Source organism: Trachypithecus francoisi, unplaced genomic scaffold, assembly GCF_009764315.1.
Source record: "Trachypithecus francoisi isolate TF-2019V2 unplaced genomic scaffold, Tfra_2.0 Lachesis_group4, whole genome shotgun sequence".
Taxonomy (NCBI): domain Eukaryota; kingdom Metazoa; phylum Chordata; class Mammalia; order Primates; family Cercopithecidae; genus Trachypithecus; species Trachypithecus francoisi.
This window is the reverse complement of record NW_022681469.1, coordinates 90,678,671-90,697,824: the sequence shown is the minus strand read 5'-3', so window position 1 is coordinate 90,697,824 and position 19,154 is coordinate 90,678,671. Positions and strand designations below refer to the sequence as shown.

General features: G+C 34.9%; 1 protein-coding gene across 1 annotated transcript in view; it reads right to left on the bottom strand.

The window, feature by feature from the left end:
* Positions 1 to 19,154, bottom strand: part of HDAC9 (histone deacetylase 9) — a 418,509-nt gene that overhangs the window by 57,008 nt on the left and 342,347 nt on the right. The window contains exon 21 of the mRNA XM_033194714.1: positions 8,187 to 8,320. Within this exon, the coding sequence (XP_033050605.1) occupies positions 8,187 to 8,320 (134 nt within the window). The remainder of the gene's footprint in view (positions 1 to 8,186; positions 8,321 to 19,154) is intronic.

Genomic DNA, 19,154 nt, shown 5'->3' with positions numbered 1-19,154 from the left:
GGTGAACACTCAGCTCTCATTTGAATAGTTATCTTAGAGGGGTCTGCAATTAGTTGTGTATGTTTGATTGTGTAAGTAAATCTGGTTATAATTTTATCCATATTGTGATTCATGAGTCATTCTCGAAATAACCTCTTTTATTTGTTTGAAGTCATTAAAATTCTTGCCCAAATAGATTGGGGGAAAAATCAGAATCAGGGTGATTGTACTGACAATCAAGTTACTACACTGACAAACTATTGAAATTATTCAGATTGGGTCTGCCTGCATCCTACCTACATGTGGTTGATATAGGGTGATATCAACACAGCAATTAAGAAATATCTCTGGTCAATAGCAGTGACATAAGTCTAATAAGTCTTATGAGAGTAACAGGAAGACCAAGAGGTAAAGGGAACAGTCATGGTCATCAGCTCGCATGAGATATTGCAGGAATTCCTTGAATAAGGTAAGAGGGACCAGTGAGCCAGACTCTGAGATCATTACTGTAGTTATTACTCTATTCACTGAGTTTTTATCTAAAACTACTATGGCTTAGAGAAATGTAGGTTAAACAATACATCAGCCAATGAATGAAAGGAGGAAGAGGCCTCTGTTCCATATCAAAGAGAAGAAGCCTCTGTTCCTATCAAGCCCAAAAATTATCCTATAATTTCCATGGTGCTTAACCATGGACAGTTTGCACATGATACATTTAAACATCTATGGCAATCACCAACTAAGTAATTAAAAATAAACCTAAAAATAAATGGAAGAAGGCATAGCGGTCTATTGGAAAGAGGATAATGAATGCAATTTGTTGCATAATTAAGATTATTGATATTCTTGTTTAATCATTAAGGTAAGTTTGTAGATATATAACATAATGAGAAAACAGTTAGAACCACATAGTAGAGTTAGGAATATACTATATTTATTGAAAAGTGCATATCAAACGAAAGTTCTAACAACATTGAAAGGAAGTTTGTTCAGGGCTGTATTTGTAGTGTTCCAACATAATGTCCGTAGTTTGGATATCAATTGTTATGAAGAAGGCTTGGCTCACATTAAATGCCAAAAATCTTGTTGTTTACTTGCCCCCATTTCTGCAAGTAAGTTTAAATTTGACAGTCAAATTTGGTAAGCCCTGTTTCACTTTGTGTGTCTTAGTGTTCTTCCCTTTGTTTGCTTTTTTAATCTCTTCTTCCTTTAATCTGCTAATTTTATATTTTCAATATTTTCTTTATTTTTTTGTTTTATTAAAGAGATTTTGCATGATACTCTTTTCCAAATGTTGACTTTTCTGCTAACAAGACCTGTTTCACATTATGTAGCTGTGGTGTGCCGGTAAATGTTTAACTGCTAACTGTCCAAGAAGTAGTCCTAATTTGTAGCATTTGCTGATTTCTGTGGTGTAAATATTCCCACCATGGCCTGTTTCAAGCTACTAATATGATGTTATTGAACTTAGATTTAAGCAGAGATACACACAATTGGCTTTCACAAGTCATTTACAGTCAGTTCCAGCATATTGTGGTTAGAGTATAATTTTGTTTATTGATTATCTGGGAAAATTGCTAACAGTTATTTTCATAATAAGCTTTGCTTTCTTCTATGAGCTTCTGCCATCTCCACATACACAAAAAAATACACTGTTTTGTTGCTGTCGTTTCACCCCAAAGCTTGGGATTCATTTGTTCAAAGCTTCCGTATTTTTTCACAGAAATTCTAATTCCTTATGATATTCCATTACCCAGATTCAGACTCAGTATGTACTTTTATTCTACTCAACATACCTCTCCTCTACCAAAAACAAAATGAACAAATCCAAACAGAGCCATCCACAGTTCTAAGAAGTCTTAATGTCTTTATCTACGCTTTCCTATTACATGATAATCTTTTCCTTAGATATTAGCTCATATTAGTCTGCTTTTTATTCAAGACCAATTAAATATTAAAATATTCCTCCATCTCTATAATTAAAAACAATGGTTTTATGTTATATTCCCAATGCACTTTGTTTTACTTTTACTTATATTAAAACTTTTGGGCACAAAATACATGCCCAATAAAAGACAAATGAATGGACAGATAAAAGAATCATTACATGTTTGTTTCACCGTGGCAAAGAACTGCTCTCTTTCTTTTATTGGTTACCATAACCTTTGAAATGTCCAGGTTCCTGGCCCATATTCTGCTTAACACTCTCTGAAAAACTTAAAGACTATACAGAAAATTTATATAATGGAGTTTTGAATTATCCAAACAACCTCCACTTAACTTGGCATTTGATAAAACATATAAACAAAAAAATCCACAATCGATTTGGTTCTGCCTTGTTGAATGCAAGAAATGCAACATCATAGACCACATCCACACTGAAAAGTATCTTCAAATAATATTTTTCCCAAACAGTTTTATTCTCTTTAGGTTATCCATACATTCTCTTTCAGAGTATGGCGAGCTTTCAAAGTTTAAAAGAAAACCATAGAGAAACATTATTCTGACATATCATACATTGTTCCTGTATTCAGTTCCTCCTTCCTTTACTCATGAATGGCAACTATTGAGGAGCTTGTAAGCTTTCCCAGATTCACACCAATTCCCCAATGGACTAAGCCTCAGCCATACATAATCTAAAGGATGAAAAAGATGGCAAAACAACCTCCCCATTCGGAATCCAATGCAAACAAACCCCTGATGAGCAACTTGGACAACAACATCTCAAGAGTTCACCTCAGGGGTGGTTGTCAACACTTACTAGAGTCAATTCAAGAGACTATTTCAGCAGCTTTAGAGCAAAACGTCATCTTTAAAAGATTACCAACAAACACGATCACTAAATTTAGCCACTGTTTGTGAAATTCAAGTCAAATGAAAGCAGCTGAGCATACTCAACAGGAGATAGCAGTTATTAAAAAGAAAGTGGAGAGAGGGAGGGAGAAAGGGAGAGAGGGTTGAAGGGAGTGAGGAAGTGAAGAATAACGGGAGGGAGGCAGGGAGGGAAAGAAAGAAAAGAAAAAAAAAAAAAAGAAGAGACAAAAAAAGAAATCAGAAGCCAAATTTTAAAAAGAGTGAGGGAAATCAAAACATGCTCTATGCTCCAAGTGTAAATGCTGAACAGTACTAGAGGCTTTAGCATAATCTCAATAGCTTCCAGATCTATCATAATTTGTTTTGCTTTTTCCTCTAACAAGCTTAGAAATCATCATTTATTTTGTATTGACAGGTGATCTTCTAATGGCCATGTTCTCAACTCACTACCCAAGGCTTCTACTACTACATGTCCTGTCCTTTCTTTGACTTGCTTGAAGTTTTTCAATGTTTTTGTTTTAGATTCCGTAGGAATGGAAACTGCTTAAAGCTTTTCTCACCTCTTGGGAAAATTTCTTTCAGAGGAAGTAACCCGGGGTGCCACTAATTGGCTTTGCATAACAGTAGGCAAATTTGGCCTTAAAGCAACTGTGACACTGTTTGCCAAACAGCTCAAATACAGATTACCAAAATCAGATTTTCTGGGAACCTCACAGATGTTTCTATTATGAATTCTAAAAACTATGTGGCTGTTGACACAAGTATCCCTAATGCCTTTCCAAGCAACTTAATGATTCTTCTCATTTAAATATTCACTTCAATTTCTTGCAAACCCCAAGCTGGTGTTTCTAAGTGCTTCATTGAAAAAGATCAAAAATATTCATCATGCACTGATTGGACCGATAAATCTAAGTTCTAAACTTTTGCCAAGAGAAAGAAAAAAATGGACTTCTGGTATGTCTTCAAAATCAGTTGCCTCTAGGAATTTCCTGTACCATGCTCAAATTAGTTTTAATCCAATAGTATACTATTTTGACTGACCTTGTACATATTTCTTAAAAGAATAGTTAAGAGATGTTTTGCTAAGTAGATCGTTTTCATGATAAAGATATTTGAAAAGAAGAAAATGCCTGTTTTGGGTACAATACTCAGATAACGAAAATTTTTAAAAATCAAGTTTTTTGGTACGCATCTATGTGTCCACACAGATGCAGAGCTAATGGTTCCTGCTGATTTTATAATTACTTTGGATTATGTAATACATATTATTCTGCTGATAATAAGCCCTAAGAAGCAAAATTTTGCTGTATTGATATGGCCTGGCCAAAAACAACAAGGGAAAGAAATAGCATTCAAAAAACTGGCAAAATGTTTATGAATTCTAATCCTCTGCACATGAATAAATACATCTGACAAAGAGCAGAGGCCCTCAGAAAGGCCCCTCTTGACCTTTCTAATGTGAGTTCAATTGCATGTTCAGTGTTGAGAAACTAAAGTGGGTTCTGCCAATGTTTTAAGTTCAAGCTTTACTACATTTTGTTATTTGTAAAAGTGAAATTCCAGATAATGAGTTATAATTGCTCTATTAATCACTGAATAAAGGGTTTGGAGAGAAACTGGGATTTGAAATCGCAATAGGTGGTATCTGAAAGACATTCTTTTGTATTTTCTTACCTATAGCTTACTATACAAAACTACTGTGAAAACTGCATATATGCACTTTTTTTAAAATGGTGAGGTACATGCAATATGCCTTATATATTATTTCTCTAAAAGAATGAAATTTAAAACTTCAGTGTAGTCATAATGATCTTTGACCTTGAAAAAAATGCAGAAAACCAGGCCTTGGATTAATTATATTGTCAATGAAAGTGAGAAGAACTCTCCATTCCTTCATGCGTTTTATGTATTATATTTTCATCTCCTTTTTCCAAATGAATTATAATGTAAAACACACTTGTATTTTTCTTTAATTTTTCACTTTTACTAATCTTTCTTTTTCTTATTCTGATAGACCTGACAACAAAATTTACCTTTCAAAAATTCAATAATCCCATATTCATTGTTACCCTTAAAGTATCTGCTAGGAAATCTATATTCTTATTTATGTTCCCAAGAAAGTTTAATGCAAAAAATATAGAAAGGTATACATTATTGAAACCTCCCTTCCTTTAGTTTACATTGAAAATTTTTTGGTTGTGCTTATGCAACTGAAGATCAACCAACAAAAAGGGACAAGCTGGTATTTAGGGCATCATAATAACTAACTCAAATTTACCATAAGACATGCATATTAATTAGTAAGTTCAATAGTCAATATAGCCAAAAATAATCATTTCAGTTAGCACTTACTGGAAATTTTAGCAATCTAAACACTCACACGGTCAGGTTGAATATTGTCCGGTGATACCTTTATTCCTTTCTCTTTCTCAGGCCTGGTCTTTCTAAACATGTACAGAAAAGGCACAGGTCTCAAACTTTAAATCAGGTGACATCATTGTCATTCTTTCTGTGTTCTGGTCTCCAATTAATTTCCCTTTCCTTCTTAGGCCCAAGGCTCTGACTATCATTTGCAATATGCAGTAGATTATAAATGTTCAAACTCTGACCAATTGGTGATTTTCAAACAGATGCCTCCAGGGTAGCCAACAACTGCAGTATTCACTCTCCTTTTTCTATCTTTTTGGAAGTCATTCATAAATTTAAAAGGGTGGTTTTAATATTTAATTCAGAATTTTGAAATATTTCCCTTCCTTCCTTCCTTCCTTTCTCCCTTTCTCCCTTCCTTCCTTCCCTCTTTCTTTCTTTCCTTTTTTTTTTTTTTGACGGAGTCTCGCTCTGTCGCCCAGTCTGGAGGGGAGTGGCGGGATCTCGGCTCACTGCAAACTCCGCCTCCCGGGTTTACGCCATTCTCCTGACTCAGCCTCCCAAGTAGCTGGGAATACAGGCGCCCGCCACTGCGCCCGGCTAATTTTTTGTATATTTAGTAGAGACGGGGTTTCACCATGTTAGTCAGGACGGTCTCTATCTCCTGACCTCGTGATCCACAACGCCTGGGCCTCCCAAAGTGCTGGGATTACAGGCATGAGCCACCGTGCCCGGCCAGCGAGATATTTTCATATAGTAGTATTTAAGAATATGTACTCTCTCATATTGCCATCAATTTTAATGTCACTAATTGCTCTATAAAAGCAGTCTATTTCATCTCCAAGAAAAGCACGTGTACTAAAATGACCAGAGTTCTCCCAGTCAAAAGGGCATAGAATGGCAGTAAGGTACAAAACACACTTTGCTTTACAGTAAACACAGATAAATTAAGAAAAACATGTAACTCCACACCATTGAATCTGTTCTGAAACATAATCATTTCTTAAACAAGGAGATCACAGGGGAGATCACTCCATCCTCATTCGAAATGTTTGGTTAAGTGCAAAAGATTGTAAGAGTATAGAGACAGAATCTCATTTGAATGCATGTGTTCAAAGAAAGGCAGTAAAATTCCTGATTTCCTTCCACATAGGCAGAAAAGTAGTTGGCTTTTGCAATCAGGTAACATTTCTTTCTGGCTAGGTCAATTATCCACGGAGCCACAAATCCACAGTTCATTCTGATTGTCTGCACATCTGTGTAAACCTTTATAATGCAAATATTAATATCAATATGCTTCTGTAACATGTTTCTATATTTAAAATCAAATAAGTGATTTCAGAATACAGGTGACTATGCAAAAAATCTTATCTAGGGGGCAGAAAAGCACCCCAACATCAACTTATAAAATAAAAATAGCATTTATTTCTCGCACTCCCTTACTGCCACAAAAAATAAAAATAATACTCAACATTCTGTTTGACATTATTGACTTACAGGAATCTCAGAAAGACACTAACATTTTAGAAAACTTTACACACCTTGAATTGTGTGCGATCTGAAACAGCAGTACTTTGTTGACACTAATCTTTAGATAATTACATCCTTTGGGTTATTGTGCTGTCTAAAATTAATAAGACAGCCAGGCACGGTGGCTCACGCCTGTAATTCCAGCGCTTTGGGAGGCCGAGGCGGGTAGATCACGAGGTCAGGAGTTCGAGACCAGCCTAGCCAACATTGCAAACCCCGTCTCTACTAAAAATACAAAAATTAGCTGGGCGTGATGGCACACACCTGTAATCCCAGTTACTTGGGTGACTGAGGCAGGAGAATTACTTGAACCAAGGAGGCAGAGGTTGCAGTGAGCCGAGATCGCACCACTGCACTCCAGCATGGGTGACAGAGTGAGACTCTGTCTCAGAAAAAAAAAAAAAAAACATTAACAAGAGTAAAGTATTTGAGCAATGCTTAAGTTTTCTCTCTCATATTTTTTCTTCAAATTAACAATGTACATTTTTACTTCAATAAATATGAAAAATAATCATGTGGAAACACTGCAGGTTTATAAAATAATACCAATAAGAACTATATGTTCTATGTGCAGAAGAAAAGGTACATTTTGTTTCATAAATACTACAGGCAAAGGCATGCATTACAGTTAAAAATGATATGAATGATAGATTTTTAAAAAGATTTTGTGCATGTTTATCTAATAAGCAAAATCATATTGCAAATTCATAAAAGAAAGGCAAAATGCATATTATAGTCCTAACACTACTGTATAATCACTATAGAAAATGAGTTAATGGATAATATTAATGAATACATAGAAACTGAAATATTTGCTGAATTGCAACTAATTGGTTGAAAATGTTGCCATGAGCTGGAAGTGAACCTCATAGCAATTGGATCTGAATTCTGCAGAGTAGTCAGAAAATATGTTGCAATGTAGCCATGTCATGTGAAAGAAAAAATAACGGTCTTTGGCCATTTAGATTCATGTTCATATCTTGGATCTTATAAATGCATTCTGACTACATGACTTTGGATGGATTTCTCAACATTTTTGAGACTCATTCTCACCATCTGTAAGATGGAAATACCTATCTCTTAGCATAAAGAATTATTAAATCTTGACAAAAATAGTTTACCAATTTTTAAAAGTTTTTTTTCCAGAAACAACATAATCCTACAAGAAACCTCCAGACATTTTTTAAAGTTTTATTTCTTATTCAATGTTTCCATAATCATTGGTTGGGTCAGTAGACAAAATGTTCTTCTTATTTTTGAGCTCTGTGGCTAACCTGATTGAAGGGAGTGACTGCTATGTGGATTCTATACCTGGAAAAACACTGTAGTATATGAGAACATGTAAACTTATCTTATTTAAGGTTTACCTTCTTTCTTAATAGTAAGAGCAATGTTAAGCTTTCTGAGTATGCAGAATTTTTTTTGTTAGTTTAAAAATATGCATGCATACATCCCTGAATCTTTACCCCTGCCCTTTTGTACTTTTACTTTTTTACCTCATTTCCTAGAAGTGCATTTACACAGGCTTCTGATGCATCACAGATGGCTGTGAGATCATGTCCTCCTTCTAGAGCCAACACCACACGTCCATCAGCCAATGTCATCAATTGCTTCGTCAAATGACCAAAACCTACCATAATACAAACAGAATATTTCAAAGTATTAAATCAAGAGAAAATGATCATTAGAATCTAACGTTGATTGAACACATATTTTGAGTAAGTCATTACTAAGCATTTTCTGTGTGCTAATTCATTCAATACTCAAAATAACTTTATGGATTAGGTCCTATTATTATCTCTATTTTACAGATAAGGGACCCAAAGCCCAAGATCCCACAGCTAGCTAAGAAGTATCACAACCAAGACTGGCACCAATCTGACTCTTCACCAGTGCACAGTGCTGCTTTTCATAACGCAGTCTGTACATATCTGGATAAAAAAACTGAATATGACTCAGCCAGTGTTAACAAGGTAAACTGTTCCATTTGCTTGCCATATGCTTCCTGTCTCCATCATTGGCCTTTATTATAGAAAGTTTTCTACACCCCCAATTGCTATCTGTTACAAATTTACATTATCTAACATAATTATTTACATTATCTAATGTAATGTAAAATCTATTACATTAGATTTTTATAAGCATTATTTTATTGTGAAACCTTTGATAAATGCAAAATATGAATAACATCTATACATGTTATAAAATACAATAATATGACAAATATCTGCTTTTTTACCTTCCAACTTAAAGAAAATTATGTTAGCAACACTTTTTAAACCCCCATATGCCTCTCCCTGATAGTAGCTATCCTCCTCCTTGTGGGAGATCAGGATCCTGAATTTATAATTCCATTGCTTTCCTTTGTTTAATTTCCTTGTTTTTTAACTTTATAAAAATGGTTTTATAGTTTTGCAACTTACTGTTTTCATATATTTTGTTAGCTCATCTCTGTTGATGCCTGTAGCTATAGATTTTTGCTGTCTAGTAGGCCATTATATGTCAACAGAAGTTATCTACCCATTCTTCTATTGACAGAGAGTTGGTTTTCTTGTTATCACCAAATTCCAGTTTTTTTACCATTACAAAAATGTCACCATGAACATTCTTACATGGGTCTTCTGGTGCACATATGCACATGTGAAATGGAATTGTTGAGTCTTAAAATCTGCTAAATAATGCCAGATTATTTCCAAAGGGCTATTACCAAACCCCACTCTCAGAAACAGTATATGTAAGAATTCCAGTTAAGTCACATCCTTGCCAACATTTGGTATGATTTGCTAAGTGGGTGGTAAAAAAAAATGGCATCTTATTGTGGTTTCATTCAGTGTAAGAGGGGAGCTTTCTATTTCTAATTTAACTTAGAGATTTCATTACAAATGTAATTTAATCTAATTATTTCTTTACACAGATAGACTTTTCCCCATAATTTGACAGTGTTGTTAGTTACATTAATTAATATTTCAAATATGAAGCCATCACTGCATTTAGGAAGTAAAATAATCTTGGTCAGAATGTATTATCTTTTTAATACACACCTGGATTTGTTTTTCTAATACTTTATTTTAAGATATTTTTTGAGTATGTTCATGAATGGGGTTAATCTGTAATTTTCCATTCTTACATTGACCATAATTAATTTTGATATGGTTGGGACCCTCTGTTTTTATTATCTGATGCCAGAATGTCAGGGAGAAATCTCCTATGAAACCATTAGGGTCTTGTGTTCACTTTGAAGAAGATTTTTAAGTATTGATTGAATTTTTAAGGGATTATATGACTACACCTGCTTTCTATGTCATCCTAAGTTATATTTTTACAGGAGTTTCCTTCTTTTATTTCAGTGTTTGAATTTGCTGAAATAAAATATTTGTTTATTATATTATTTTGAAATTCCACATAGATGTAGGTGGATATTGTCTGTAAATATTTCATTGATCTCTTTTACATTATCTTTCATATTTTCCATCTCTCTCTTTCCTGCATTATGTATATTTTTGATTCAGAGATGTCTTCCAGACTTTCCCTCTTCAGAGATCTCTAATCTGCTACATCACACCTTTAGTGACATTTTCATTTCTGTGATTATATTATTTAACTCTAGAATTCTGATTTTGTTCTATTTCATGACTTATTGGTCATTATTATACTTTCTTAACTCCTTGTTTATGTTTTTATTTCTTCCTTTATTTATTTCAGCATAATTATTTTGTATTCTGCAACTGAATTTGAAATCTTCTGGCTTAGTTTGCTCTCTGTTGTTTTTGCTGCTTCATGTTCATGTTGCTTTTATTCTCCCATTTTAAAATTTTTTATTAATTTATTTAATTTGTGGAGTACTTTGAGCTTGTATTCATTGTAACTTCATATGTGAAAAATATCTGAAGCTTGGTGCAATGGACTGAATGTCACTACCCCCCAAAATTTATATGTGGAAATTCTAAACGCCAATGTGATGTTTTTGAGAGGCAGCCTTTGGTAATTAGGTAGAGTCCTCATAAATGAGATCAGTACCCTTACAAAAGGGACCCCAGAGAGTCCTCTAGCTCTCTTGCTGTCTTCTAAGGATCCAAGGAGAGGCTGGCACTCTTTAATTCAGATTAAGTAGAGTCCTCATGAATGAGATTAGTACCCTTACAAAAGGGACCCAGAGAGTCCTCTAGTTCTCTTGTCACTTTCTAAGGGTCCAAGGAGAAGTTAGCAGTCTTTACTCCAGAAGGCCCTCACCAGAACCTGACCATGATGGCAAGCTGATCTCAGACTTACAGTAATCAGAACTGTGAGAAACAACTTTCTGTTGTTGATAAGCTATCAGTCTATTATACTTTGATACAGCATCCTGAACTAAGACACCGGAGTTGAATGTGATATCTGTCTTTCAAGTCTGGCTCAAGTGTGATATTGTTTGCTTTTGCTGGATATCTGGGACACTACCATCTAGGATCTATTTTAAATTCTTATATTGCAAGACTGGTTGTGGAGTTTGCTGTTGTTGTTTGCACATGTATATCATAAATATGGACCTTAAAACTTTATTATAAATTCTCATGGAGAAGAAAGTCAGGGCATCTTTCCTTTTCTTTTCTTTTCTTTTCCGTTCCTTTCTTTTTTCTTTTCTTTCTTTCTTTCTTTCTTTCTTTCTTTCTTTCTTTATTTCTTTTTCTCTTTCTCTCTTACATTCTTTCTCTCTTTTCTCTGAAACGTTCTTTTGGAAATTCCCTTTATTGATGGCAAAAGCTAAGAGAGATGTGTTGTTTTATTTAAGAACATTTTCTTTTCCAAAGTGTTGGCCCTTTGTCATTCTTTCTTTATTCTGGTCTCCAATTAAATTCCCTTCCATTCTTAGGCCCAAGCCTCTGACCCTCTTTTACAATATGCAGTAGATTATTGATGTTCCAACTCTGATCAGTTGGAGAATTTGGTGTAGATGCCCCCAGGGTAGTCAACAGCTTCAGGATTTACTCTCCTTTTTCTATCTTTTGGAAGTCAACCATAAATTTAAAAGGATGATTTTAATATTTAATTCAGCATTTTGAGATATTTTCACATGAAAGTGTTTAAGAATATGTAATGTCTCATATTGCCAAATTTGAATGCTTTTCATTCAACATTTAGAAAAAATTATCATGGCATCCAACCCGTCCAATTTCAGGGGCAATTGCCAAAAGGTAGAGTAAATAAAAATAAATAAAAACATGTGTTTCAATAGAACATTTCATTTTTTATATGCTTTCTGAACTTACAGTGAAAAAACATTTAATTTTTAAATCAATTGAATTTTTTTATAATTCATAGATTTTATTTTTTAGAGCAGTTTTGTATTTGCAGAAAAACTGAGCAGGAAGTACAGCAAGTTCCCATATCCAGTCCCTTTCTTTCCATATTATTAACATTTTGTATTATTTTGGTACATTTGTTATGACTGATAAGCCAGTACTGATGCATTATTATTAACTAAAGTAGAGGTTCACACTTTGTGTTGTACATTCTATGGGTTTTGACAAATGCATAATGGCATGTATCCACCATTACACTATCAGACAGAATCGCTGACTGCCCTGAAAATTTCCTGTGATCTACCTATTCATCCTCCCTCTCTGCCCCTCAACCCCTGGCAACCAATGATCATTTAATTATCATAGTCTTTTGTTTGAAAAGAAAATAAATTCTCAGGATGTGTTTGGTAGAATTTAATGAAAGCCTATAAAATCATCAGATAATGAGAACCTGAAACTAAATTAGGTTACTTCTATTTTGAACAATAAAATAAAACATTAATCCTAGTAATGCCTTAAGATAATCCGCTTGGTAAACAACTGCTTAGATTTTCCCTTCTAGTCTAGCACTTGAGGTTCACCATGAACAGGATGAGTTAATCTCCTCAATATCTTGAAGCACTTTAATGTTGATTTTTAACCACTTAACTATTTGGATGGAAGTCAAATTAGTCACTTTACAATTATCCCATGTTTTAAAATTCTTCACAAAAATTCATTCTAAAAAGGACTTAAAATTAGTTAAAAACTGTTATCAAGCATTTTAGTATTTCTCAATTTCTATGAACCTCATTATGATGCCAATAAGAATCTTTTACCCAGGCCACTTAAGAATGAGGCTGTCCACATTAAACTACCTTATTACCTGATGACAATAGAAAGAATGATAAACATTCAGAAAAGAAGTAATGCAAAATTTTGATCCCTAACGCTCAGAAATGTTCTTTCCCTAAGCCAAGATTAATAGCACATAGTAATTAGTACCATTCTAGAAAATTTATGTAAAAAACCTAATATGTAAGGATACATTTCTGTTAATCATATTGTTAAATATTCTAGACAGCTTTTTCTGTAACCTAAACCAGGGCTACAGTGATAATTTTAAAAGGTATGATAAATCAAGCCAGAAATCTTACTAATAATTTCTAGTAATTTAGAATTCAATTATCTAAAGTCACTACTGAACAAATCATATCACTGGATTAAAGAAAGAAAGAGAGAGAGAATCCAAATCTGGTTTAAGTTCACTCTTTCCTCTGGGAATGAAAAAAGTACCATAAAATGCCAAATTTAGATGGGATAGTAAAAAAAGGAAGGAAAGAGTGGAATGAAGTTAATCTTTGATCTCTATCCAAATTCCTCTTTCTTTTACCTACAGGGTTTATTTCCATTCACATGTTACCCATGTGATCTCTGCAGTCAGAGATTGAGGCAGCTGAACTCTGAGTTATGCATGCACAAAACATTCAAGTGATGTATAGAAATTTCTACAAGACCCATGCTCCTTCTTCGAATCAAAGTAAGCAATTCAAGATTTTTTTTTATTATCATGAATTCTGCTGTGTTCATTGTTACTGTACATATTAGAAACATGAAAAATGCCAGCCAAGTGTGGTTACCGAGGTGAAGGTATTATTTTTCAGGACATATTAGATAAAGGTTTCAGTGGCATGTGTACGTGTGTGTGTGTGTGTGTGTGTGTGTGTGTGTGTGTTGGAGTAAAGCATATATAACATTTTTAGTAAGCATGATTGCAAGTTTCATTTAATCGTATTTACTTCTAGCTTCATTAAAGACACAAAAGCTCATCCTACATCTCACAATAAATTTAATAAAACCTTTAGAGTTGAAAAATTACAGCAGAGACCTTCCTCAAGGGGGGTTGAGTGTTTTGAGTGTGAGGGCTGATCGGCTAAGTGATTAAGTGGAAAACATGTTCCTATACCATGGTACCTTGTAGGCTCAAGCAATCACTGGACATAGAGATGGAATGGGGTTCTCAACATTCACGTAGGCCATCAGTTTCAGAACTGAGTGCAGAGCTGAGGGAGGAACCTGGATGCCTTGGGGAAGCCACATGTGCAGGCTGAGAGGTTAGTGACTGGTATTGGGATGCATTGACTAAAAATCAGCCTTAACAGTCATCCCTATTACCTGCATTGACTACAAAAGAATCTGTATATTTTATAGGTGTTGGTTTCTGCTAAGAAATCATATTGTGTCAGATACTTTTTTTTTTTTTTTTGAGATGGTGTCTCTCTCTCTGTCACCCAGGCTAGAGTGCAGTGGCATGATCTTGGCTCACTGCAACCTCCGCCTCCCGGGTTCAAGCGATTCTCCTGCCTCAGCCTCCCGAGTAGCTGGGACTACAGGCATACGCCACTATGCCCAGCTGATTTTTGTATTTTTAGTAGAGACAGGGTTTCACCATGTTGGTTGGCCGGATGGTCTCGATCTCTTGACCTCGTGATCCACCCACCTTGGCCTCCCAAAGTGCTGGGATTACAGGCGTGATCCACCGTGCTGGGCCATGTCAGACACTTTTAAAAAGAGATTTGGTAGCTTAAATTTTTATTTTAGGAAATATTTTAGAATGAGGCAGTCATCAAACACCATAACTACTACTAAAGAATCCTACATGTAGCCTGGTTGTTTTAAAAATTGTCCATCAGCATTAAATTATAAGCATGAGAAGGATTCTACACTGTAACAAATCATTTCTTTTGATGACCAAGCGGAGCTGAACTGGTAACTACCAAGACCTTGACACCATTGAGAAAGAGAATTAGAAGGGCCTTTTCAGCATGAAATCCTCTGTTTGGTTCCATTAATTTAGTAGAAGCAAATTTAATATTTTTGATTATAAAAATATAATTAAAGAAGCTATCAATACGGTAATGGTTTCAAATTATCATTTTCTTTTTTTTTTTTTTTTTTTGAGACGGAGTCTTGCTCTGCCACCCAGGCTGGAGTGCAGTGGCCGGATCTCAGCTCACTGCACGCTCCGCCTCCCGGGTTTACGCCATTCTCCTGCCTCAGCCTCCCGAGTAGCTGGGATTATAGGCGCCGGCCACCCCGCCCGGCTAGTTTTTTGTATTTTTTAGTAGAGACGGGGTTTCACCGTGTTAGCCAGGATGGTCTCGATCTCCTGACCTCGTGATCCACCCGTCTCGGCCTCCCAAAGTGCTGGGATTACAGGCTTGAGCCACCGCGCCCGGCCTCAAATTATCATTTTCAATTTGATTTCCTGATACTTTATAGGGGTTGGTTTCTGCTAAGAAATCATATTGTGTCAGTATTTTCTCTAGTTTAGAAGTTGTTTGAAATGAAAAGTTGCTCTAAGAAGGCTCAAAGATTAAACCTTATATATGTATTTAATAACCATGTCAGATGACACAAAAGAATTCATTCTTCAAGGTGGCATGTCTCAAATGCTTCTCTCTAACATTTCCAAATAGTTCCCAGAGAATGGTGGTAGTGAAAGGAAACAACCTTATCTAGCTTTATTTTAATTTTCATTTAAAAAAACTGTATTAAAAAAATTAATGCATTTTCATTGTAAGAAATTTGGAAAATGATAGAAAATAATAAATAAATTAAATAGTATAATAATATATAATAAACAGGCTCTGTTGTGATATATCATATAAAGTGCTATCTTTAATTAACATACAAAATAAATGATAATCATAAAATAATTATAAATAATAATAAATATATAGTTCCATCAACCAGAAATAGCCAATTCTACCTTTGTGTATTTCATGCTTCTTCTTGTATTTTCTAAACAAAACAGAATCATTCTGTTTTTTTTTAAACTACATTTACAAATATCAAATAGTGGATAAATTTTTCATTTCTCTACAATATCATTTAAAATGTATCCATGCACCAAGCAATTCTGTTTTTAGATATTTAAGTGTGTTATTAGGTTTTTAGTTTAATATACAAGGTAGCAAATAATAGCCTAATGTATAATCAAAGTGACCAATGTATGTTAGTATTTATCTTATTCTAGTGTTATTATATATGATTAGGGTTGGAAGAAGCCTTGCTCTTTGTATTGCTAACTTCTCTGTGTCACCAGAGCATGGGCTAGAATCTAAGTAGTAAAGCATGTAAAGCCAAAATGAGAGCAAAGTTTATACAGTCAAGACTGTATAAACTTTTTTCTTTTAGAACCCATGTATATAGCAATATAGCAATGCCTATTGTGAATAACCTAATGTTTTGATAGAAGCTCAGAGAAATGAGAGATTCTCCCACAAAGTCTGTTTCTATTACAAAATTGCAAATGGTGTTGGAAGTCTCTATGGAGGCCAGAACTGAGTTAATGCTGTAGTGGCTTGAACAGGGAATTGTCTCCAACCTACAATTTAGTTACTATTGCTATCCTGCCTCCCTGTAGTAAAATAGATCAGACCCTAGAATCAGCAGCCAATTCTCAGAGAAAGATACCTCGATCATGATTCATTTGGTTAATAAAGAAATGGTGACACATTGTGATCTATTGGATAAGTCATTTTACTTCTACTTAAACATTTGTTGACTTTGCTGATGCCAGTCTCCCATTCATGACAAGTCTTCCCCCAACTATTATTTTCTTTCTATTGAGGAAAGCCTCCAGTTAAAAAAAAGAAACAACAAAAATTATTCTGGCAACCTCCATCCTCAATCTGCCATTCAGCAAAGGCACTGGCGTCCAGATAAGCAGAAGTGACAGCTTTTGAAATACTCACTGACACCTGATTTGTATTATTTTTGTAACTCTTCTATAGCTAAAAAGTCTCACTACCAACTTACTCATTTATTAACATGTCAATTATATTTGGGCCTGAAATGTTTGTGTGGACTTCACCACATATTTAATATAGTAGGGATCAAAGGAGTCACACATTGTTGCCCTATTTTCATTTGAAATTAAATATTTCTCATCCATTGGACTATCTTCTGTAGTTATACCCAGAAAGGATTACTGAAGAATGCACATCCAGGGAAGTCTAATTATAAAAACTGTAGCCATTTTCCTCCCTCTCTAAACCCTGTGGTCATTAAGTTACCATGTTATTCTTTAGGAAAATGCAGTCAGGCTCAAGTAGAGAGAGAAATTTGGGTAGCATGTGGCAGTCTCATGTATTGTGAGGCTCTCCAGCAGGACTTCAAAGCAGAATCTGATTGTTGCAGATGGGAAGAATGCTTTCCACAGAAATACCTTTTTAAGACTCATGGTGCTGTAATTCATATGGTAGGCACTTGTGATTCGTTCCTGATGATGTTGGGATCATTTAACTCACAGAACCATTGTCGCTACCATAAAGTCCTTTCATCTGTAGCCAAAAAGGTTTATTTCATGCAAATGAAAAATTTTCATTAAAGTATCACCTTAATAATGGGTAAAGATATATATTTTCTGGTTATGTTTAAAATGTAAATTTATGAACATATTCTGAAGAGTCATTTCATGTTAAGATCTTTACTTATTTGATGTCCCAGGACTCTTTCCAAGTTCATTGAATCCGGAAATCAATTTTAGAAGAAATATGGAGATTATTATCATTAAATCTTTCAGTTGGCTTATTCCAAGCAGCCCTATAAATACTACATATGTTTTAAAGAAAGATTTTCCAACCACAGTAAAAATGCTTTTACTCTTCTCGTCAGTGATGCTCCAGGAGGTAAGTTTATATTCTCAGCACCTTTTGAAAGCAAATGTATATTTCGTTTGTATCCTAAGCAAAGTCTGAAACAGTGGAATACTTCAATGCCATTACTTTTGTAAGACAAAATTGATCCTCAGAAATTCCTGAGAAAATAAATGGCAAGATGATTGACTGGAACTTAGTTATCCATCAATCCATCCATCCATTCACTCACCCATCCCTTCATCCATCTATGATCCAACTACAAATCAACTATTATTTACTAAATACCTACGATGTGCCACAGTTTATACATAAATCTGATACTTCTATTAGATATGAGTTATTACAAACTCTATTTGAACCTCAGTTTTATTACCTACATATAAAATTAAATACTACCTATTCTACCCCACAGGTTTGAAATGAATATTTAATTATTAAAGGCCAACTGCAAAATGGACACACAGTTTATCAAACAGAGTCTGGCGTGTGGCAGGTGCTCAGTATTTATACTTTTTTTTTTAGAGATGAAGTCTCATTCTGTCACCCAGGCTGGAGTGCAGTGGCACCATCATAGCTCACCTAACCTAAAACCACAGGGCCCAAACAATCCTCCCACCTCAGTCTACCGACTAGCTTGTATTACATCGCACCATCACACCCTACTAATTTTTCAGTTTTTTTCAAAAGGACACGGTCTTACTATGTTGCCCAGACTGGTCTAGAACTCCTGGCCTGAAGCAATCCTCCTGCCTCGGCCTCCCAGAGTTCTGGAATTAGAGGTGTGAGCCACCATGCCTGGCCAGTATTTATGCTTTTAATGAAAGCTTTTAATTTAACAATTATAGATCCAGATATTAATTTCAAGTTTATATATTCCAATTCTACCATTTTAAGAAGTGGAAGGCTGGGCACGGTGGCTCAAGCCTGTAATCCCAGTACTTTGGGAGGCTGAGACGGGTGGATCATGAGGTCAGGAGATCGAGACCATCCTGGCTAACCTGGTGAAACCCCGTCTCTACTAAAAATACAAAAAACTAGCCGGGCGAGGTGCAGCTAGCCATATGCAGAAAACTGAAACTGGACCCGTTCCTTATATCTTATACAAAAATTAACTCAAGATGGATTAAAGACTTAAACATAAGATCTAAAACCATAAAAATCCTAGAATACTTTGGCAATACCATTCAGGACATAGGCATGGGCAAAGATTCATGACTAAAGCACTAAAAGCAAAGGCAACAAAAGCCAAAATTGACAAATGGGATCTAATTAAACTAAAGAGCTTCTGCACAGCAAAAGAAACTACCATCAGAGTGAACAGGCAACCTACAGAATGGGAGAAAATTTTTGCAATCTACTCATCTGACAAAGGGCTAATATCCAGAATCTACAAAGAACTCAAACAAATATACAAGAAAAAAACAAACAACCCCATCAAAAAGTGGGCAAAGGATATGAACAGACATTTCTCAAAAGAAGACATTCATGTAGCCAACAGACACATGAAAAAATGCTCATCATCACTTGCCATCAGAGAAAT